This window comes from Malaya genurostris, chromosome 2, assembly GCF_030247185.1.
Source record: "Malaya genurostris strain Urasoe2022 chromosome 2, Malgen_1.1, whole genome shotgun sequence".
NCBI lineage: Eukaryota > Metazoa > Arthropoda > Insecta > Diptera > Culicidae > Malaya > Malaya genurostris.
Window position 1 is genome coordinate 83,701,272 of NC_080571.1, and position 24,621 is coordinate 83,725,892.

The 24,621-nt window shown below is 38.5% G+C and overlaps 1 protein-coding gene across 10 annotated transcripts in view; it reads right to left on the bottom strand.

Moving 5' to 3' along the window:
- The window catches only part of LOC131432101 (uncharacterized), a 206,437-nt gene extending 183,260 nt beyond the window's left edge, over positions 1–23,177 (bottom strand). For 2 of the 10 annotated variants that reach the window (XM_058598179.1, XM_058598178.1), the window contains exons 1-2: positions 22,569–23,173; positions 3,980–4,472 (exon numbers count right to left, since the gene is read on the bottom strand). In XM_058598179.1, the coding sequence (XP_058454162.1) occupies positions 3,980–4,472; positions 22,569–22,622 (547 nt within the window). In that variant the 5' untranslated portion in view covers positions 22,623–23,173. Of the gene's footprint in view, positions 1–3,979; positions 4,473–22,568 lie in introns of all 10 variants that reach the window. The other 8 variants (XM_058598187.1, XM_058598186.1, XM_058598185.1 and 5 more) reach the window with 6 other exon arrangements.
- Between the last annotated feature and the right edge of the window lie 1,444 nt (positions 23,178–24,621).

A 24,621-nucleotide genomic window follows, 5' to 3' on the forward strand; every position in this document is an offset into this window, starting at 1 on the left:
CTCAAAAAATCATTTCTCACATGTCTTGTATACATGTTTTAGATGTGATTTATTACAACATAAAAAAACCTGCCGAGTTTAACACTAAGCAGTTCAATTTGATCTGCTCTGCACTAATGAGTAAAAGACGAAACGTAAAAATAATAAAAACGGTTATGTGCCCTAGCAAAAAATTTGGATAACCCCTAAATGACCTACTATTAGATTATTTGATAAGCTCACAATACTAATGACCGAGGACAGAATCTTACGAATGTTTTAATGAGACTGTTTGAATGGCAAGAAATTTGAACCTGCTCTGCACTGACGGTTATGTGCCCTAAGCACAAACATAGGCAAACCCCTAAATGAAGAAAAAGGAGGGTTTTTCAATAAACCGCTTCCACAGAAATATGGTTCATACTGCATTCGTAATATTCTAGGGTAAGGGCTCCCTATTTCATCTCATTTGTAAGAACGTCGCCTCAAAACCCCGATTTAGTCACTAAAATCACTATAACTTTTTCATATTACTACTTCATTCGCATTGCTCCACGTTGAGAATTGATTCACATTTCTTGAAAATTTAACTAATATTCATAAAACAGCTAGAAACACTTATGATGTGTTCACTACTCTGCTCCTAATTTCATCTCAATGGATTTTTCAAATATTAATTAATAACAAAATATTCCACTATCACACACTCAGGTTCAAAATGTCAGAATTCTTCTTAAAAACGGCCTAATGCCAACTATGAGACAACACACGATATTTTTAGAATTAGTTTGAAATAATTTCAACGTTTAAACAATTTTCGGTTGTGCCCGTTACCTTTCGCTTTAAATTTAAAATTTTATTGCAAAGTTAATTTGGCGAACTTCAAATAAAACCAAAAACGGATTTCTTACTATTTAGGCATTAGCCCTTCTTAAAACAAAAAGTCAGAGATGCCATTTATACAGATTTATCAGTATTGTATAGATTTTTGCGTTCGCATACTGATTTAAATAAATGTACAGATTTTATACAGATTTCCTACATTTAATACAGATTTGTACAGGTTCATAAAAAGTGAGAAAGGTTCCGGAAATATGTGAAAATTTTTGAAAAAACATGCAATAAATTTTCTCGGAAATTTCTCTTTCTTACAAACTAAGAAGCAAATTACAGGTCTTGAACGTCTTTAAAAAGTCCCCGAGAAGTTGATCCAGATCCGACTTCTGGTTCCGGTATTACAGTGCGATTAGTGAAAATTTTCAATTTAATGAGCATTTTTTCACAAGCAATGGCGAAACGAGGTGCACATTTTTATAAAACTTACGGCTAAATTGATCTAGTTGACGGATCTTATTGGTTAGTGAATATATAAAACTACTTTGAAACTACTAGTCCCCGGTTTCCGCTTCCGAAAGCACCGATAATAGTGCAGAAAATCTCCATAAACGGAACTCCCGTCGATTTCTCAGCAACAGTTAAGCCGTTTTTCACGATTTATTATTCAAATTAAAGCTCTCATTGTCTTTAAACATACTGTGCAATTTCATCCTGATCCGACTACCGGTTCCGAAATTATAGGGCGAGGAGTGTTATAACATTCCAATTCAAAATGACGATGCAGGGGAACGGGTATAGCGTTATGGGTAAGTCGATGCCTTTCACGCTGCCCACCTGGGTTCGATTCCCAACACCGCGCACATAGGGTCAGAAAACTTTTCTGGCCGAAGAGGTGAATGACAACAATGTTAAAACCTCTATAATCGAAAAAAAATGACGATGCAAAACTGGTTCGCGACGGTACGTGCGGCTTCGCTTCATTCACAGCGTGCTTTGTTCAATTTCGTATAGCGTGCAGGGTTGCCACATTAAAATTTATATTTTTCAGGTGAAAAATATGTAAACTTCTAATCCTTTTATTTTATTTGTTTCTACTTCTTAGTGTTATTACAAGATCCTGGTAACGATGCTTTTCAATAAAAGTGCACTTATTGACTTTATCATATAGAAAGTTTCTACAATATGTTCTATATAATTCGACACAGTTCATCGAGCTGAGCAATGTATGTGTCTGTGTGTGAGTATTTGTCAAATAATGTCACTCATAAAAAAATCTCGTAGTCCTGTAGGTTGCTATAGAATTTCACACCGTCATTTAGAGCGACGAAGGGTAAAATTCTTCTAGATTTGGCTTAAAACTGATTCAATTCGTAGGCTATATTTGTTACCTACTAAACGAACCGACTTTGGCTATACTGGTTCCAGAAGTTCCAGAAGTAGTGGTCAAAAAGTTTAAAACGAGACTTACTCAAAATTTCAGAAATGATTTGATCGATTTCCACAAACAGGCTCAAATAAAAGTTCCTACAGTCTCATAGGTTGCTGTTTAATTTCATCCGGGTCCGAAGAGTGTTTAATCGTTTAGTGCGACGAAGCAAACTAAAGAAAACTTCTTATCAACTTGACATAACTGTTTAGAATTTTAAAAGGTTATGCTAGTTTATACCCAAAAAAAGTTTCTTATTTTATTCAAGATTGAAGAAAAAAATCTTCACAAAATCTTCTGGTGATATTTTTGAAAATATAAGTAGTATGAAAAAGGCATCATTACACCACTAGGTGGACTGAAAAAGGTTTTTTATTATCGTCTTCAAAATAGGTTCCTTTTGAACCAACAAGGATATTCCAGCGGTCAATCAAATTTTCCATACACTAGCCATAGGTCTCGGCCGGAATGATGGCCTTCAGTTCCTTCAGCGAATTACTTTTTATGTGATCGATCGAGTCATGGCCAGAGCTGCAAATTGTCAGTCATGTCAAATGACCTAGACAGACTGACTAAAATCATCGTCAACTGTAATCGGTACGGTCAAGGTATCTGTCAAATGAGATACTCGATAGTTCAATGACCAAGTAGAAGTATGCTCAGTCAAAAACAGGTGACGCATTTTGTTCTCTCTCTCTCATTCTCCTATTTCCTGTTGAAGTAAAAAACTCCATGAGAGTACTAACATAAACATAAATTGATAAAGTTAATTGTTCTTTGTAAAAAGTCATCGGATTTCGGAGTTTATTGGTGTACATGAATTTAATTCAATGTTTATGCTGCTTGATTAATATTTAGTCACATCGTAATCAAGCAGTGACAGGAGAAATGAAGACAATATCAATCGCATCGGCAATCAATGAGCGTTCTGGTGAGTGTAATATTAAGAGAATTTAAGTTATGACAGATCGGCTCTCAGGCACTCAATATATGATGATTGGTAGAGCCTGGCTGGCAGCACTCCAGTGACATAAACTTTCCAATCTTCGTCGTGCAAAGTTGCTCGTTGACAGTGACATTTAGCAGCTCTGGTCATGGCGCGTTCCCCAGAATGGATATTTTAGTTTTGGAAATAGGAAAAAGTCACAGGGGGGCAAATCTGGCGAATACGGTGGCTTAGCAATGACAAAAATTCAATCACAATAATGCGAAAAAATTTAGTTCCATCGGTACGAGCTTAGCACCGACGCGTTTCATAAATCTTCCTGCAAAACTAAATGACAAATCTTCCAGCAAAACTAAATGATATATCCCGCACAAACTTAACAGGAATGTCAAAGAAGGTTGTATCAACCTAGGAAAAAAAAATTACCGATTGGGTTTACACGCGTGGTTTAATTGGACCAGTCCGGGTCAAATAGATCAGTCAGGGATTTGTTGGTGAATGCGATTTCGGATTATTTTTATTTAAGATTGCTATCTCTGACCTGTTTGTTTTTATTTGATATCGTATACAACTCTGCTTTTTACCGTTTACTTCTTCCCCATAGTCTTATGAATTTAACCCTACTTTTTACCACCTTCTTCTAAAAGCACACACTCAAGCTGTTGCAGTAATCTCAATGATAATGATTGAACACGTTTATGAGTGGTAAAAAGAGTAAACGTCCCACAACCACGTCGCAGCTGTAAATCCACCAGTGAATAAACACTCTTATCGCAAAACGTTCAACTTACCGTGCTGTTTGGCCAGTACTCGCAGCAGCGGTGGAATCAGGAAATCCCGATTCCAAATAGTGCTCGGCCACGGCGTCAGCGGAGTCTGCCGGCAGTCCAGTTCGATTAAATTTGCACGTTTCTTACTTTTCGAGTGTGGTTTCATCGAGAAGCTTTCGGTCATCGTTTTCACTGCTGCTGCTCCCGTACAGTTGGGACCGTGTTTGGTCTTTTTGGATTTTGCACGATTTTCCGATTTCATTTGTTTAGCTGTTGATTTCCCGCAATGCATTGTCATACCGTTGGGAACTTTTTTCAACTGGTCTTCGGTTCCAGTGAACGTATTCGGAACTTGTCGTTCGTTTTTGGAAGCCGGTAGTGGAACTGCCTGCTTTTGACATGAATCACATTCGGTAGGACGTTGAACCGTCGTTTTCCTTGAAGTTACTTCCCCGGCCGGTGATGAGATCCCGAAGGGATGGGCAAAGTAGAACATACAGATGGGAGCCGGACTCTGTGGGTGGGAAAGAAAGTAAAATAACATTTGAATTTGATTCAACTTCCATTAATTACAGAATGTTTCTTTCCACACTATCATCATAAGATGTTTTGATTCTAAATTTGATTCTCTCATGACATAAATTAGATAATCTTAATTGAATGGAACATACTACTATAGATCATCTAACCGAACCCGGCTTCACGCTCCATTAACCATTGAGACTTGTGACCAAACAGATGCTTCAGCTCAACTCACATTCCCATGACTTGCAAATGAAATCATTTGCTGCCTCAATGGTTTTCTAGTGCTCCATTGAGAAACTTTGCAACTACAAATAAGCACTTCAGATGGGCCAAATGGTTCAATGGTCGTCGATTATTCTATCCATCTGGGGATATATTTGTTCTTCAACGCTTGTGGTTGTAATTAGTACATGTGCAAGTGCTGCTCAATGTGTTATATCATACTATCCAATAAACGAGTGAACTGTTTCAATGATTATATTTTTGATGCTCAATGTTTTTCTTTGACATCACGGTTGAAACCGAGTCCTAAATATAGAGCAATTGAGACTGATCATATGGTCAACAGAACGATGTCGACTGGGTGCTATCGCTTTCTATGTTAGTAGCAGAATGATAGGGTGCAAATTGGTTTGTATGTTGGAGCCTATTCAAGGAAAGAATATTTTGAATCTAGTCTTTGAAGACCGAGTGTCCTATATCGCTCGACTCTGTTCGTCAGGATCGTGAAATGTTCCGAGTGTCTTAGTTTTCTCGAAGATGGCTGAACCAGTTTTCTCACTCATATTCAAATGGTCTTAAGGTAGCATACTAAGTTTTATTTAAATCTGGATCCGAAACTTCCGATTCTGGAATATGTTTAATAAATAATAAAATAATGTCACTAACTTTTCTGACAAATTACTGAACCGTTTCCCAAAAACTGGGATTCAAATAAGATAATCCTATGCTATCGTATAAAGTTCCTGAGTTTCATCTAAATTCGACTCCCAGTTTTCGAATTACAGGGTGATAAGTACTAAAAGCCTGTTTTAATCCACCTAGTGGTATAATGATGCCTTTCTCATATCTCACATATTCTCAAATATAAATGTGTGGTATTCTTCAAATAATTTTCTTTGATCCTTAAAACACAAAAAGGTTTGTCCATAAACTAGTATAACCTACAGAGGGAAACAGTACTTTGGTCGGGTAGGCCATCTTTGGAGAAACGAAAAGAGATACTTACGAAACCGGAATCTGGGAACCGGTATAATCGAAGTTGGTTCGAGAAAAGTCCATGGAATCCATTTTTTAGTCTATGGCTACATTCTTCAGTCATTCTTCAAAAACCCAAGAACAAACAAGAAATCCAAATTAATACTCTTTTTCTTTTCTTTTTAACGACTAAGTTTAGTAGTCAATATTTCTTTTTTCTTTTTGCAATATTCTCCTAACCAGAGATCATTTTTTGTAGAAACAGACAATGAAAATTATAGAATGATAGTACTTCCGGTTCGGATAGTAAATGGTAAAAGACCTTTATCACTACTTTCCGACATACCAGAGACTTGGGTGATTCGTATTGTTCAGATGCCTAAGCCCAACTCCTCTGGTAGAAGGTAAAAGTTAAGATACTAGAAGATTTCTGCTTGCTTAAACGACCCTCTGTCACGTCTCATTTTCCCGTTCTATATTTTCACATCCTTGCACTCCCTTGAGTACTATCATTCTATAATTTTCATTGTCTGTTTCTACAAAAAATGATCTCTAGTTAGGAGAATATCGCAAAAAGAAAAAATCCAAATTAATGTTTGGCCGTCTACTGACAATGACTACCGATTGAAATAGTTTTGAGGCAAGTTTAGAAATTACTATATCGATTTTGATTGGTTCTTTTCGGCAAGCATTAACTGAGAGAGACGAAAGATATGAAATGAAAAGACGGATAGGTATTCTAGATTGAATCAGTTATAAATTTAGAACGGAAAAGTTAGACTAGGCAGGCTCATATAGGCGTGATCAGAAGAAAGAAATGAATTCTATTTTACCTTCTACTTGAGGGGGTCGAACACTAAATTCGAGTCCCCAAGTATGGTTGTGTAACAAGTGTAGTGTCAGTAGCATAGTGTGGTGAAGAACTACAGTTGTTACACGACCATACTTGGGGACTCGAATTTAGTGTTCGACCCCCTCAAGTAGAAGGTAAAATAGTATTCATTTCTTTCTTTCTTTATATGAGCCTGCCTAGGCTAGCTTTTCCGTTCTAAATTTATAACTGATTCAATCTAGAATACCTATCCGTCTTTTCATTTCATATCTTTCGTCTCTCTCAGTTAATGCTTGCCGAAAAGAACCAATCAAAATTGATATAGTAGACATTATGCGGCAACTAAAACCAAATAACAAGTTTAGAAATTGTTTTATTTTTTTATTTCCGGTGCTTCCGGAATCAGAAACCGAGAACCAGTATAGCCGGAATCGGTTTGTTAGGTTGTTTATTGACAATAGCTACCGATTGGAATAGTTTCGAGGCAAGATAAGAAATGTTTTTACGTGTTTTGTTTCGCCGCTTCAAGTGACGGTAACCAATATTCATTATTAATTCTGCAACCTGAAGTCGAATCCGGATGAAATTTACCAGTTTTGTATGAGACTATGATACCTTTCATTTGAATCTAAGTTAGTATTAATCGGTCACGCCATCTCTGAGAAAAATGAGTAAGTAAGTTAAAATAAGATTTTTTTCACTAATCACCCTTGTAACTCCGGAACCGGAAATCGGACCAAAATAAAATTCAAGAACTTTGTATAGGACAATTGTACCTTTCATCTGAATCTAAGTTTGTAATAATCGGTTCAGCCGTCTCTGAGGAAAGTAAGTGCAATTATTTGCATTTTTTTTTTTGGACATATCACCCTGTAATTGCGGAACCGGAAGTCGGATTCGAATAAAATTTAGGAACTTTGTGAAGGGTTACAAGACCTTTCATTTAAATCTAATTTAATGAAATTAATGAACATCGGTTCAGCCAACTACGAGAAAAGTGAGTGCAAAAAATGTTACACACACACACACACATTTTGCGTACTCGACGAACTGAGTCGAAAAGTGATTGCATAACGTTTCTATATGAGAAAGGCAAAAAATTAAATTATGTCACTAACTTTCCTTAAAAATTACTGAACCGATTTTCAAAAACTGGTATTCAAACAGGATAACCTCATGTTATTAACTTTTCCCGAAGATGGCCGAACCGGTCTTCAATGGACTTTTCTTTCAAACTTTTGCTCCTTCCCCACCTTCTGTCAAGTGTTACTGAAAATGCAGCCATCGATGATACGCATTTGTACAGTGCGCGCCCGAAATACGCAAACTGTTTTGGAAAAGTTTTTTTTTCGGTACAACGCAGATTGTAACAGAATATTATATTAAGACAATAGAATGTCTTCAAGTCTTATCGTTTTTATTAACTTATAAACTCACATAATACCTCTTTTCCTAAGCTTCCGATTCATTATTGCGCCAAATCTCTCGATGAGCCGGAACTGCGGGTAGTTTTGTGGATTTATGTTTTTATCGACTAAAACTACATTAAAGCTTGCTTCAGATAGAATTGGAACAAAGACAATTGCCTGTATTTCAGTTATTTATTATTGAATTCAAGACCTTTTTTTATACAAATGTAGCGTTTTCTTCATACTTTTAAGAAAAAATACGGATAAAATTACACCCAAACCTCCATTTACGAATCTTATATATGTATGTATATATGCTTACACACTCGCCCGCATGCATGTATGTGTATATATTTATACATATAAATGATCGCTTTTACTTTACCAATATTTATACGTATTATGAAATACAAATAATTGCACACATGCGTACGTATATTGATACATATATACATATATAAGTTACGTAAATGGAGGTTTGGGTCTATTCGTCACGGTTTCGAAGGAATTCTCGAATTTTTCCTGTAACACGGCTCATTAGGCGGCGCACACCTTCTTCGTATATCGTTTTAGCTATCTTATTCCACCAAGTCGTCATCTGATTGATGTCTTTGACAACCTTTCCCTTTCATTCCTAACGCGACCGTCGTACCGTTCGGATGCTAATTCGTGGTAGAGCAAGTGTGTATATAGCCGTGCTAATCCGCTTCAAGGTCAATCAAAGATTAATCTTTTGTTACTGTGAGCAGTGTACCAGACAAACACGAAACAATAGAAACAATACCGTTAGGCGATTTCAAGTGCTAGTGCAAGTCTGTAGACTTTAAATAGTGATCGAACGTTTGGAGTGGTGCCGTGACCCGGTGCTGTGTGCTTTTTTCCTCCTAGAGGTTTTTTTGCACACGGGCACAGTTACAATTCAATCAACGCGTGGCCCCAGCGGCCGAGCTTTGCTACGGAGCACACCGATTAACCAAGGCCAGGCATTGGTGGCTATTGTTTAAGATAAGTAATATTCTCTTTTCCTATTTTATCTGTCGTTTAAATTACCTGATAGTACCCCAGATCTCTTACCCGCACGGATACAATTCCGTGTCATGATAAACATTGAGAAACATAATCCTGATCCACCAGATAATGAAATGGATACAACTGCTAATAGCAACAAACCCCGCGTTAAAAATTATCCCGACGGACTTGCACTCCCGGCCGGACCGTATACGGTTTATTTCCGGCCCAAATTAAATGGAAAAAAATTGAACACTCTTCAATTATCGAGAGAACTGTCAAAGCGATACTCTACCGTTAAGAGTATCGACAAGGTGCGCCCAGACAAGCTTAGGGTCTCGTTAACCAGTGCAAAACAGGCTAACGAGATCGTTCAATGCGAGCTCTTTACGCGGGAATATCGTGTGTACATCCCCGCTCGTGAAGTCGAGATTGACGGCGTGATCACCGATGCCAGTTTGACATGCGAAGACGTTCTTAAGTACGGGATGGGTTGCTTTAAAAACCCCTTACTTAAGACCGTAAAGATACTGGATTGCAAGCGATTGCATTCAGTGTCGATCGCGGGGGATGGTACCAAATCATATCCCCAATCAGACTCGTATCGGGTGACCTTCGCTGGCTCGGCTTTACCTAACTACGTCCTCCTGGACCGAGTGCGCCTCCCTGTTCGTCTTTTTGTTCCGCGTTTAATGAACTGCACCAACTGCAAGCAACTGGGACACACAACATCCCATTGCTGCAATAAACTCCGTTGTGCTAACTGTGGGGGGTCTCATGCGGATGGCTCTTGCGGTAAACGCACTGAAAAGTGTCTTTACTGTAAGGAGGGTCCGCATGACCTAATGGCATGTCCTGCGTACAAAATGCGCAAGGATAACATGAAGCGTTCCCTGAAGGAACACTCCAAGCGTTCCTTTGCTGACATGCTCAAGACTGCCACACCCCCTAAACAATCAACGAACATCTATACCTGCTTGTCAACTGACGAGAGCGAGTTTGACGACCCATTGGAAGGTACATCTTCGGCGGTCCCTCATAGCTTTAGAAAAAGAGTAAACAAATCCTCTCATAAGCTCCCAAGTAAGGGTTCGAAGATGTCTTCCGATGGGCCTCCAACATTTATATTTAGGAGTAGTTGAGAAAAAGCTCCGAAGCAAAAAGTTCCTGTTTTCGGAAAACTCAATTCTGAGAAGGAATTCCCACCACTTCCCGGGACACCAAAATCCCCAAGTGCCCCTGAAAACCCAACAGAGAATCAGCTGGGTGCTGGGCTCATAAAATTCTCTGATGTTGTGGACTGGATTTTTACCACCTTCAATATCTCTGATCCCCTTAAAAGCCTGTTTATGGCTTTGATACCTACAGTTAGAACTTTTTTGAAGCAGTTGACTGCAAAATGGCCCCTTCTTTCAGCGATCGTATCCTTCGATGGCTAACTCATCCACCGAGGTCACGGATTCAATCACTGTTTTACAGTGGAATTGTAGAAGTATCATCCCAAAAATAGATTCTTTTAAAATTCTTGTGAATAATCTGAAATGTGACGCATTTGCATTGTGCGAAACTTGGCTAACTTCTGATGTTTCCCTGAACTTCCACGATTTTAACATTATTCGCCTGGATCGAGACGATCCCTACGGAGGAGTACTTTTGGGGATCAAAAAGTGCTACTCCTTCTATCGAATTAACCTCCCATCGATACCAGGTATTGAAGTTGTCGCATGTCATGTCACAATGAAAGGCAAGGACCTTTGCATTGCTTCCATCTACATTCCCCCTAGAGCCTCAGTTGGGTACCACTGGCTCAGCAGTATCATGCAACTTCTTCCCGCACCGACGTTAGTTTTAGGAGACTTTAACTCTCACGGTGCGGGATGGGGTTGTCTTCATGATGACAACAGATCAACCGCGATCTATGATCTTTGCGATAACTTCAATATGACTATTTTGAATACCGGAGAAATGACACGGATTCCCGCACCACCAGCAAGACCAAGCGCGCTGGATTTATCCTTATGCTCGACCTCGCTACGGTTGGATTGCACGTGGAAGGTGATCCCCGATCCCCACGGTAGCGACCATCTACCTATCGTAATTTCAATCGCCTACGGATTAAGACCATCGGAGACAATCAATTTTTCGTATGACCTCACACGAAATATTGATTGGAAATACTACGCAAATTCGATATCTGAGAAACTAGAATCAACACAAGAACTTCCTCCGGAGGAGGAGTACACGTTGTTGGCTGACTTGATTCTCGACACCGCGACTCAAGCTCAGACGAAACGTGTACCTGGCGCGAAAACCAACATCCGTCCTCCTAACCTGTGGTGGGACAAAGAGTGCTCATCACTGAACGCGGAAAGATCTTTAGCGTTCAAAAAGTTCAGAAAAAATGGAACACCCGATAATTATCGGAATTACGCGGCGTTAGACAAGCAAATGAAGAACTTAGTCAAAGCAAAGAAACTTGGTTATTGGCGACGGTTTGTTGAAGGATTATCAAAAGAAACATCGATGAGCACTCTTTGGAACACAGCCCGACGAATGCGCAACCAAAACGCCACGAATGAAAGCGAGGAATATTCCAACCGCTGGATATTCGATTTCGCTAAAAAAGTATGCCCAGACTCTGTTCCGGAACAGAAGACCACCCGCGCCGCGACATCAAATACAAACGAAACACCGTTTTCGATGGTAGAGTTCTCACTCGCACTCTTGTCGTGTAACAATAAAGCCCCGGGGCTAGACAGAATTAAATTCAACTTGTTGAAAAATCTCCCTGACCCTGCGAAAAGGCGCTTGTTGAATTTATTTAACAAGTTTCTTACGGGTAATATTGTCCCACACGACTGGAGACAAGTGCGAGTGATCGCCATCCAAAAACCAGGAAAACCAGCCTCCGATCACAATTCGTATCGGCCGATTGCTATGCTTTCCTGCATCCGGAAATTGTTCGAAAAAATGATTCTCTTTCGTCTTGACAATTGGGTGGAGACTAATGGCTTGCTTTCAGATACACAATTTGGTTTCCGCAGGGGCAAAGGAACGAACGATTGTCTTGCGTTGCTCTCAACAGAAATTCAAATGGCATTTGCTCGTAAAGAACAAATGGCGTCAGTTTTCCTCGACATCAAGGGGGCCTTTGACTCAGTTTCCATAAACATCCTATCTGAGAAGTTGCATCAGCATGGTCTTTCACCAATTTTGAATAACTTTTTGTATAATCTATTGTCCGAGAAACACATGTATTTCGCGCATGGTGATTTGTCGACAATACGATTCAGTTACATGGGTCTTCCTCAGGGCTCATGTTTAAGCCCCCTTTTATACAATTTTTACGTAAGCAATATTGATGAATGTATCAACACATCTTGCACGCTAAGACAACTTGCCGACGACAGCGTTGTGTCTATTATAGGACCCAAAGCTGCCGATCTCCAAGGACCATTACAAGATACCCTCGACAACTTGTCGACATGGGCTCTTCAAATGGGTATCGAGTTCTCTACGGAGAAAACTGAGCTAGTTGTATTTTCAAGGAAGCGAGAACCAGCACAATTACAGCTTCAACTAGGGGGTGAAACCATAGCTCAGGTCTTCACATTTAAATATCTCGGGGTCTGGTTCGACTCCAAAGGCACCTGGGGATGTCACATTAGATATCTGAAACAAAAATGCCAACGGAGAATCAACTTTCTTCGTACGATAACCGGATCGTGGTGGGGTGCCCATCCAGGAGACCTGATCAGGTTGTACCAAACAACGATATTGTCCGTTATGGAATATGGATGCTTTTGCTTCCGATCCGCGGCGAACACTCATTTCATCAAGCTGGAAAGAATCCAGTATCGTTGCTTGCGTATTTCCTTAGGTTGCATGCAGTCAACTCATACGATGAGTCTCGAAGTGTTGGCGGGCGTCTTACCGTTGAAAAACCGATTCTGGGATCTCTCATATCGATTGCTAATCCGATGCGAAATCTTGAATCCGAAGGTGATTGAAAACTTCGAAAGGCTTGTCGAGCTCAATTCTCAGACCCGTTTTATGTCCTTGTATTTTGATTACATGGCTCAGAATATTAACCCTTCTTCGTTTGTGCCCAACCGTGTCCTATTCTTGGATACTTCTGATTCCACTGTATTTTTCGACACATCCATGAGAGAAGAGATTCGTGGAATTCCGGATCACGTACGCCCTCAAGTGGCCCCCAATATTTTTTATAACAAATTCAGAACAGTCAACTGTGAAAAGATATTCTACACTGACGGATCATACATCAACGAGTCCACAGGCTTCGGCATCTTCAATCAAAACATCACCGCTTCTTACAAACTCAGTGATCCAGCTTCAGTTTACGTCGCAGAACTAGCTGCCATTCAGTACACTCTTGAGATCATTGAAACCTTGCCCAAAGACCATTACTTCATTGTCACGGACAGTCTAAGCTCAATAGAAGCTCTTCGGGCAATGAAGCCAGGAAAGTATCCCCCATATTTCCTGGGGAAAATACGGGAACATTTGAGAACTTTATCTGGACGGTCTTATTCAATATCGTTAGTCTGGGTCCCTTCGCATTGTTCCATTCCAGGCAATGAACAGGCAGACTCATTGGCTAAAGTGGGCGCATTAGAAGGTGATATTTATGAAAGACCAATATGCTTCAATGAATTTTTCAGAATCTCTCGTCAGAAAACTCTCGAAAGTTGGCAAACTTCATGGAGCAATGACGAACTGGGACGATGGCTACACTCCATTATCCCTAAGGTATCGACGAAACCTTGGTTCAGGGGGATGAACGTGAGTCGCGATTTCATTCGTGTTATGTCGCGGCTCATGTCAAATCACTACACCTTCAACGCACATCTCCGGCGTATTGGGCTCGCGGAGAGCGGTCTCTGCACCTGTGGCGACGGTTATCAGGACATCGAGCATGTCGTGTGGTCGTGCGTAGAGTATCGTGACGTCAGGTCGCAGCTACTGGAATCCCTTAGGGCCCGAGGTAGACCGCCTGAGGTTCCGGTTCGGGATGTGTTGGCGAGTCGGGATAGTTTATATATGCTTCTAATATACCAGTACCTTAAACACATTAATATACAAGTGTAACTCGTAATATCCTCTCTCTTGTCGAGGCTAAGAATAATCTTCACCTATAGGTTCGAGACTAACATTCGCCCGATTCTCCCAATCCCTAGTCTGTCCACCATCTCTGTCGAAAATAACAAGATCTTTTTGCTGTCACTAATTTTTTCGTTCCCTTTTCCTCCGTTTCTCCACCATCTCGATGTCAACTAATTAGATCTTTGTCGTATTCAGTCATTCGTTCCCATACTCCCTTTTTTCACTCCGTTTTCCACAAAATTACTTCTCCATGTTTCTTTCAATCTCTTAGGTAACATCACCATCATCGTCCACGGAAAACTGCTCCAATCGATGACCAACATGCGGACCACCCGACGGGTATCCGTGGCCTGGGGGTGTTTCTCGCGGACCCACGTAGAATCGTCATCTGGAAGACACTCGTATTACATTCAATCCATCGACCATTACCGATCGCCAACTGCAACTGCAACTGAATCTGCCAGAATCGACCATTGCGACCGGAATACGTCACTACCCTAATGATAATACCCTAGTTTTAAGTTAGTCGTTAATCAAGATAAGAAAATACTCTTGGCATCTTAGAGCATTAGCAGTGTGCCTTTAAATATATTATTAATGAATAAAAAAAAAAAAACCTTTCCCTTTGCCTTGGGTCTCCTCTTCATAATGGCCCAGTATTTCTCAATAGGGCGGAACTGGAGGCAGTTGGGTGGGTTAAGGTTTTTCGGAACAAACTGAACCCCTTTCTCCGCAAACCACTCTTGAACGACTTTGCTGTAATGACAGCTTGCCAAATCTGGCCAAAACATTACGGGATGGTCGTGGGATCGAATGAACGGCAAATTTCGTTTTTGAAGACACTCTTTTTGGTGTAGTTTCGATGTTATTGTCTTATATGTAACGAAAACTTTCGTTTTATTGCCACAGATGCAAATGCCCTGCCAAATCATAAATTTTCTTGCAATTTTGTCGGTAAAAACAAATTTTAATTTGGCTTGAACATCCCCCCCAGCCGTTGCCAAGTAAAATTTTTGACCTGGGATTCGCTCGAAGTCAGCCTTGACAAAGGTTTCATCGTCCATCAGAAGACACCCGTCGAACTTGGTCAGCACCTGGTCATATAGTTTCCGAGCACGAATTTTGGCCACACTATTCTGTTTTATGGTCCGATTTAGCTGTTTGCTAGCTCAATACGACTTGATTCCTTCCCGGAGTCGAGTTCTCCTCACGGTACAGGGGGCAGCACCGAATTTTCTGGCCAAATCACGGTCCGACAGATTAGGATTCCTCTTAATCGTCTTCAAAATCTTACCACGCAGTTTCCGGTCAACAGTTCCACTCCGACGATTGGCTTGAGGCTTCCGAAACGTCGTCAATGTTTCCTTATACCGTTTGATAACGCGCCATACGGTATTTCTGGGCAATTTCAGCTGCTTAGCTAGCCTAGATGCAGACCACAATGGATTTTCCAAAGAACTGTGCACAATCTTTTCCCTTCTTTCGGCTTCCATGTTGATTGTTTACAAAGTACAGTCGATTTGTGGAATGTCACAAATCATTAGTGAAGCTGATAAAATTCCCGACACGTGGGCGCCAAGAACTTCCAAATCCTTCCACCAGGAGTGCCACAATATAAGCAAAAATTTGTTCCAATTCTGAATGAAGCAAGCTTTATTATCGCAGTACCACTGGATGGCTTTCCAGCTGTAGTGGCAACTCACGAAATCTTCCCAAATATTCAAGGGACTTTTATACTTCGAATGAAAAGTACGCGATTTTGAAGCATTCGTCCTTGTACAGCTTCGATTCCATTGTCCTATTCGTCACGAACAGTTTGATCTTTGATCCGCAGCAGCATATCACTTACCAAATCATCTTCGTTCTCGTACTTCGTCGAAACGGGCTGATACAACTTCCGAGCTCAAGTTTTGGTGTCGAAACTTTGCTTCAACGTTCTGTTTAATTGCTTGCTGGCTCGATAAGACAATATCCTGCTTGCATTTTTGTGTTTTTTTGTGGGATTTCATAATCTGAGAATCCAGGGTTCTAAACATCTTCTTGTTCAGCCTGCGATCATATGTCCTACTACGACGCTTACCTTGAGGCACTCGATCCACGCTCTTTCACTTCCTCAAAATTTATGAGCACATCATACACGGTTGATTTGGCGATTTTCAACGTTTTTGAGATTTTTATTGTGGACCACGTTGGACTATCAAAGTGGGAGTGCAGAATTTTTTGTCTCCTCTCGGCTTCCATCTGGAAAAACTTTTGACTCACTGCACGAAACATTAATTCAAATGATAGGTCTGACTATACCATAGTACAACCTATTATTGATCTGCGGTCCGCCGACTCTTCCAGTCGGATCTGGATATACTTCTCGGGGACATTTCAAAGAATTTCAAGACCTTTTATTTTTATCTTAGTTCGTAGAAATCGTTTGAGAAATTTCCGAGAAAATTGAACGCGCATTTTCGCATAGATTTGCACATATTGCCTTCTAATTCCGGAACCGGAAGTCAGATAAAGCTGAAATTCAATAGCAAGCTGTAGGGCCCTAAGACCTTTGGTTTGAATCTGAGTTTGTGAAAACCGTTCTAAGAAAAGTGAGTGACATTTTTGTTTCATGTTTTTTTGTGCATATCACTCTGTAGTTTCGGAACCGAAAGTCGGATCGGGATAAAATTCAAGACATTTAGTGATTGAATAAAGTTATTTAATAAAATGAAGAGATTTTTTTTTAATTTGGTTTTATCGGTTAATTTTTAAAATCTTGAAAAAGTGTTCGATTTTTTCCATGTAAACTGTTTCTAGAATGCTCAATCAATTTCGTAGAACTGTTTCTTCTTTGACACCATTATTGTACAAAAAACATCGAGCTACAATGTTCTTAAGAAAACGGGTGGAATTCAACAGGAATCAGAGTTCTTGTAAAAATATTTCGTGAACGGCTACTTACACGAGAAAGGTCACTGTGAGTAAATTGAAAACTCAATTGGCTATCTTTCGCCAAGAACGTGAATTCTAGAAAATAACTAATTTTTCTTTTTATTCTCGTTTTGACTTCGTCTCATCAGTGTTTAAATCATTTTAAATCGAGCTGTATGTGTGACGCTTTAAGGATATTTCACGGGATACCGTGTCCTGGCTGATGTTTAAGAAGCAGATGCGAAACTCAAGAATTTAATAGGTGAGACTGGGGCTGAACCGTACCGGACAGCTTGTATATCTTATAAACCCTCAATTATTTCGATCCACGGATTGACGTTGAAAACACGCTTTCGTGTGACAGACAGACGTCAGTTAGCTGTAGGTTGAGACGTTAGTCTCACGCAAGGTTGAAATTAAGGTATCTCGAGATTCGGTACTCCAAATGAATGCTTTTTTTTTAATTCCCAAAAAGTGTCCACTTTTGCCCAGGTCTCCCCTATATTATGATCTTTTCTTCAGATATTTAAGTCAATTATAAAATAAATGATTTCCAACAAACGTTTTTATAATCAAAAAATTTTCAAGTAATTACGGTAAGGGCTCTCTATTTCATCTCAGCTCCAATTTCCATCTCATTCCTTCACCTCATAACTTTGAACATTAATCATATCTTTAAACGTACCTGAACAAAACTGTGGAACGTTTTAAAACATTTATTCTAGGTTTTGCCACACTTTCCAATTGAAAAAAATAGTTAAAAAACCTTCAACGATCGCTTTTTTCATTTAAAATAAGCTCACTTTTTGATTTAGGAACCACTTTCGTCTGAAGTTTTACAATTCATCATGTTTCTGAATATTTAATAATCGATTCGTCTCAAAACATGATCACTATTTCACATAATTGCACCACTATTCAATGTTGGATGACTTTATAGTTAGTAATGTTCACTTTCCACTTGTTTATTCAACGAATAAAGACTTCTGAAATAAAAGCAATGAAAAATATGAGATGAAAATTTGCACTTAATTCACTTGATTGCGCTTTGTTTTCAACTCATTTCATATCGCATAGGTTGCCAAGTTTTCTCATATTGTTAAATAAAAAAGTTTATTTTTTCTTCTTGAAATTATCATCAACAAGTATTTTTTTGGTATCCGTGACATTAGTTTAATTATATCATTGATATTTATATATAAATATAACTGTTTCGGATACTAATATTACCAAATAGAGCGTGTTAAATACTAATCAAATAACCATTGTGCCAAATCTAGTAGCACTGGTTTCTCTCCGCTATACGTCACCATAACACTGTTAAATGTGTGTGTTTCATCGGCTGTGCACAGAGATGCCAGATATTTTCATAGAAAATATGAATCTTCTCTATCTGTTCTCACTAATAAAATGAATCAAATTCAATTTCAAATCAAATTCAAATCGGTTTTAAATTTTAATAGAAATTTTTATCAGTGTTCATCATCAAACATTTGCACAAAAGATTACCATTTTATCATGTGATTTGTCCGTTGATTAATAAACTTTTAAAGAAGTACTGTAATCAATAGATATTCAGAGAGAAAAGTCTAACGTTTTACTTCTCACTTTTTATAAATTTTTAAAAATCTATATTAAATTTAGATAATTTGGAATCTGATTTAACGAACGCGAACGCAAAAATCTATGCAATACAGATAAATCTGTATGAATGGACTCTCTGGTTCTGCATTTTGTTTTTAGAAGGCCTAATGCCTAAATAGTAACAATTCTTTTTTTGTTTTTTTTTAAGTTTTCCAAATTAACTGCAGAGTAAAATTTTAAGTTTGAAACGAAAGGTAATAAAAACGATCCAAAAAATTTTAAACATCGACATGATTCCAAACTGTTTTTTAAAATATGTGTTGTGTCATAGTGTAATAGTGCAATATTTTGGTTTTGATTGCTGTCGCCATTGCTAATTTATGGGATGAATAAAGGATCAACGATAGGATGAATATAAAACCTTTGAGATGAAATTAGGAGCACAGTAGTGAACATATCAGAAGTGTTTTTAGCTGTTTTTTTAATTATTATTTTAATTTCCAAGGAATGTGAATCAATTCCTAATGTGGAACAAGGCGAATTAAGCAGAAATATGAAAAAATCGTAGTGATTTTGGTGGCTAAATCGGTTTGTAAGGTAACGTCCTTACAAATGAGATGAAATAGGGAGCCCTTACCCTATATACATAAGACACAATTACAATGATTTGAAGATTTTTTAACAATGTATGAATATATGAATAAGAAGGAATGCGTTATCAAAAACAAGACTTCACAGAATAGTTCTAGTGTACTTGTAACCATTTTAGCCCAAAAACAGTAAATGTGTAAAATGTATCAAAACCCATTTTCATTAAAAACTTTAACAAATTTCAAAGAGCTCAAAAACAGGCCTGCATGCGTCGGTATAACAGGAAGATTTGCTTACCGTCGGTACAAATAGATAGCAGTAGCGCATGACATTTGATACCTTACCCGAAAAGTTACATTTCCTACTCAACCCCATTTCTCACTTACCTATACAATTTAGAATAAATGTTGTTGTGTAAATAATTATAACTATTAGTGATGGAAAAAAAACCTGTTTTAATCCACCTAGTAGTGTAATGACACCTTTCTAATACCTCACATATTCGCAAATATAGTTGTGTGGTATGCTTCAAAATAATTTTCTTTGATTCTTGAAAGACAAAAAGGTTTGTCCATAAACTAGTTTAACCTATAGTGTGAAAAGATACTCAGGTCGGTAAGGCCATCTCTGAGGAAACGAATAAAGGTACTTCCGAAACCGGAATCTGGGAACCGGTTTAATCGAAGGTGGTTCGAGAAAAGTGACTGGGATACATTTTTGAGTCTATTGTTACATCTTCGGTCGTTCATCAAAAGCCCAAGAAAAAGGAAAGCCAAATTAATGTTTGGCAGTCTACTGACAATGACAACCGATTGGAAGAGTTTTGAGGCAAGTTTAGAAATTATGTTACTTTTTATGTCCGATGATTCCGGAATCAGAAAACGAGAACCAGCATAGCCGGAATCGAGTTATTCGACAGTTTAACTATTGACAATGATTACCGATTGGAATAGTTTCGAAGCAAGCTAAGAAATTTGTTACGTTCTGTGTTTCGCCGCATCAATTAACAGTATTCAATTTTTAACACACTTCACCATATAATTCCGGAACCGGAAATCGGATCCGGATGAAAATTGGCTGTTTCGTATGGGACCATGATACCTTTGATTTAAATCTAAGTTTGTTCTAATCGGTCACGCCATCTCTGAGAAAAGTGAGGATGTAATTTGAAATAAGAATTTTCTCACTAATCATCCTGCAACTCCGGAACCGGAAGTCGGATAAAAATAAAATTCAGAAACTTTGTATAGGACAGTTGTATCTTTCATTTGAATCCAAGTTTGTGAGAATGGGTTTAGCCGTCTCTGAGAAAACACACACACACAGACATTTTGCGTACTCGACGAACTGAGTCGAATGATATATGACACTCGGCTCTCCGGGCCTCGGTTCAGAAGTCGGTTTTCACAGTGATTGCATAACCTTTCTATATGAGAAAGGCAAAAAGGGTAATCTAATTCTGTAGAAAGCTGTTTAGTCATGTTATAGGCTTTAAGGTCTGAGGACAGAGGGTCGCGTGTTGAGTTTTATATCGACCACGTGGCTCGCTCAATTCCCTTTGCACATCGTATTTCTCTTGTACTCTCTCGTATATGAGCAAACTGTACCGGGTTGCCAGCATACATTTTATTATGTTGATGAGAAGTTTTATCACCTTAATCTATCGTATGGGTTGGACATTACATGGATTCCAATGAACAATGAAAAAATATTCAACTTTCGCAAAGATTGAATGACTGTGTGTTTGGCAGCCTTGCCGAGTCAATTTTGTTTCTCTCTCCTTTTTCAGAATGCTATCAGGAAACCAAAGCGAAAAAATGGCGGATGCATTGAAACTGACTTTGTTTCACAGAAAAATAAAAGACTTTATTTTTATCGCGATAACATACGAGGTCTGTTCAAAAAGTTCCCGGAATTTTTTAATTGCGCGCGTCTGGAGAGTCCGGTGGTCAAAAAATTTTTTTTTGTTGTGTTGGTACATATGTCCCTAATGTATGGTGAAATTTTCAGCTGTATTCATTGTTTACATTCTGTCTTGTAGCGGCTGGTGTAGACGTGTTAGACGTGGTAGATTTATGATACAAGCCTTCAAAGCCGAGATATTCGATGAACAAGTAGCGGTATGCATTTCCATTTTCAGCAGTTCTTCAGTCAGAAAAATATACAACACGACCGCTAAACTCAATGAATCATTCTGAAAATTTCACAGAATATTGTCGACTAAATTTCGAAGACATTGTCAGGCAGAGATGTCTATCTCCTCTGTGTGACGAAGAGCAAGCAAAATTTCTCCCCTCGCACTGACAACTTCAACGAGAGCTCTTCTCTTTCACATTTATACACCACAGTTGTGTAAAGTGTACACGCATCATGAGTGCGTTTGTTTATTTCCTTTTACCTCTTCCACTGAATCGCACCAAAGTGCTAGAGCATTAGCTAATAAATTCTCTGAGGTGGATGCAGATACTTTCACAGAGGTGTACACGCCGGTGAGCACTCTGCTGTATGGTTTGCGTAGATGAAGCGTGGACACGCAAAATCAGCAAAATAAAACAATTTATCGTAAAATTTTCGGTTTTCCTTGCAAATTTTTCAAAGCAAGGCCAGATCTACTCTCTATTAATTGAAGTTCACAGAAGTGTTCGCTCAACATCACACGCCAGTGGTCACTTGGGTGTATTTAGACGAGAGCGCGTGTGAGCGATTCATGCGAAGAGAATGTGTTTCACTCGCGCCAGCTGCTTTAACCACAAGCACACACTCAAATGCTGTCTATTCGACACTGAGAAGAAGTGCGCTTTCCGCTTTGTGCGGTGCTTCGTTTTTTTCATCCTCGGTGTTGCAAAAATCTGACTCTAGCGTGTATCTCTCTGGTGAAATGCCATCTCTGTTGTCAGGTAGGTTTTTCTATATTCTGCACCGTTTTCAAGAAAACTTATTTTGAAACGGGAAAATAGCAAACAACCTACCACTTTACGGTACTGTCCTCAACCCTTAGGTGCCTCTTACACCGTACACGGCATTTTAAGGGTCCCTTATTTACATATTTTGTTGTTTTGAATAAACATTACTTGTTTGTTTAGCTGTTTTTGAGTATGATAGCAATAGCTATCGAATCGATGAAAGTTTTCCATGAAAATGAAGCTCTCTAGATCAGCATTTTTGTGTAACAATATTCCTAGACAACCGAGTGAACAGAATTATTTACATCGTTTATTCAAAACGCGACTTTAGTTATGAGCAGGTTATAATACATCTCATTGTACAATTGATTATAAACATTTTGATCAATTTGTCTCGAAATAATAAAAAAAAAAAAGACTAAAAACACTAACACTCATCATTGTCTTGTTATTTTCAAAACGTATATCGAAAGGAATATGTAGGTTATTAGAGAATATTTTTACATTATTCCGATGCTTACCTGCAAAAGTCTATAAACAGTCGTAGCTGTGGAGTTTCCTTCCTTGTTATCCATTTTCACATTCCTAACACATTTTACTCACACATACACTTAACACTTCTTTACATTTGTTAGTAACAGTAACTAGGCGTGTAATTTAATTATTGAATTTATTTTTCAACCAATATTTCACAACACTAACTTCCTATAGCCACTTTTTACTTAAAATGACACTAAGAATTACCTTGGTTTGAACAATAAAGAAACCAGACAAGTAGGCACTGATCGGAACTTTTCTATATATGACAGGTGGGAAGAATTCCGTTGCAAACAATTTGCGTCGTCTATTTTTCAGACCCCAAAAGGAGAGTTCCACATTATTATCAACTGTTTACTCAATCATCGAAATCAAAACAACCTCCAATTCCGGAATGTACCGTTTCTCTTGGTGACCGTGTAAATAGTGAATAATTTCGATGGAAACTACACGAGGCGTAGGCATAGGATAGGGGATAGGGCAGGCCGAGCCATTTGATTGTTTAATCAATGCTTCCCGCGTAACGCGAATCGGTATCGAAGGCAACAAACACCCAGGTGCCAAGTCACATTGCTTTACATGCTTAGAATTGTCAAAAGTTTGAACTAGGTCAACTGCGAAGGGGATGGCAAATGCACGCGCCGTAGTTAGAAGAACTATTAGCCCATCGGCAGGCGGGGACCAGAACTCCCAGTACTTCACCACTTAACGAAGAAGATCGGAAAACGGGGAGCCCCCCTGGTATTGTGCACGGAAATCGTGAAAAGTTTTAGACAATGGCATGTTTTGGTTGTTTTTCTCCTCGTTTCAGGGTTCACGGAGCGAAAAAGGTTCATTAATTGCAATCACGCTATAACCTTCCATACGTTGGCAATTTTGTTTATACTTTGTTTCATGATCGAGGACACTTTTTGTGTGTGTGTGTGTGTGTGTTTTCTGATGGAGATCCCTGGGGAAACAATGTTTTGTGTGTCGAAACACTTTTTATGGGGTTTTTGCGGCGGGAACCAATTAGCGAAACAAAACTTTTATCATAAAAATCGTCTTAACGCACATTAATTTTTGGAAGGAATTGCATAGAAAAGTTCTCATCAACAGATTCTATTCTGGACGGTCAAATTTGATACAAGATTAATGCGAACTGATATAAACACATTCAATCAAACTTTCTTATCTGGGTAATGTTTAGTTTCTGTTTAGGATAAAGTGAATCACCTCGATTCTGTATTTCGATCGAATCAGGATATTTCGATCGAATATAAAAATTTTCCTGTTGAAATTCGAAAAAATTCGCATTCGATCAAAATATTCAGCTTCGAACGAAATTCATAATCAGGGTGAATAAACCAAAACTCATATAATTCTTTTGTGTTCATTATTGCGTATGATGTTAAGAATATTAATAAGTTCGTGCCGTTTTTTCTTTCTTCGAAATTCAAAACTTCATTGACAAAAAATGGCTACAAATTAAATGTCTAAAGTATTGTAAATCGCTAGCAACTACTTTTTTCCATTTTTCTGTAATTTCACGGATATTTCTTCTCAACCCCTCAAGGGAAATATGTTTCCCTTCTATGAAAATCGTTATAGATTCTTCAATTACTATTAAATCGATGTTTTTTTACTGAATGTTAAAGAAAACTTATTTCCAAGGCGATAAATGTGTTTCTGAACGAATAAATAAAAAGAGCTATCATACTTTATTGCACTAGAAAAGTTTGTGCAAAATGACGTATAGAAAATAGAACACATAATAAATGTGTTATATGCAAAGTCCACAAGTAAATGAAATCGTTTCGTAGAATGCCATAACTAACTATTTATTTTACTATTCTGGTAATTAAAGCAATAAAATCAATAAATTAGATTACGATATAATAAACCCAACTCTTCTTTTATTTATTTCTAAGAATCATAGGGAAAAATATTTTCTATGATATTATAGGAAACTTATGCACCCTGCTATGTTTTTTTCTGGTGAAATTCTCTTAATTAATACCCCCAATAGATAAAATATTGTCTTGTACTGACATATTT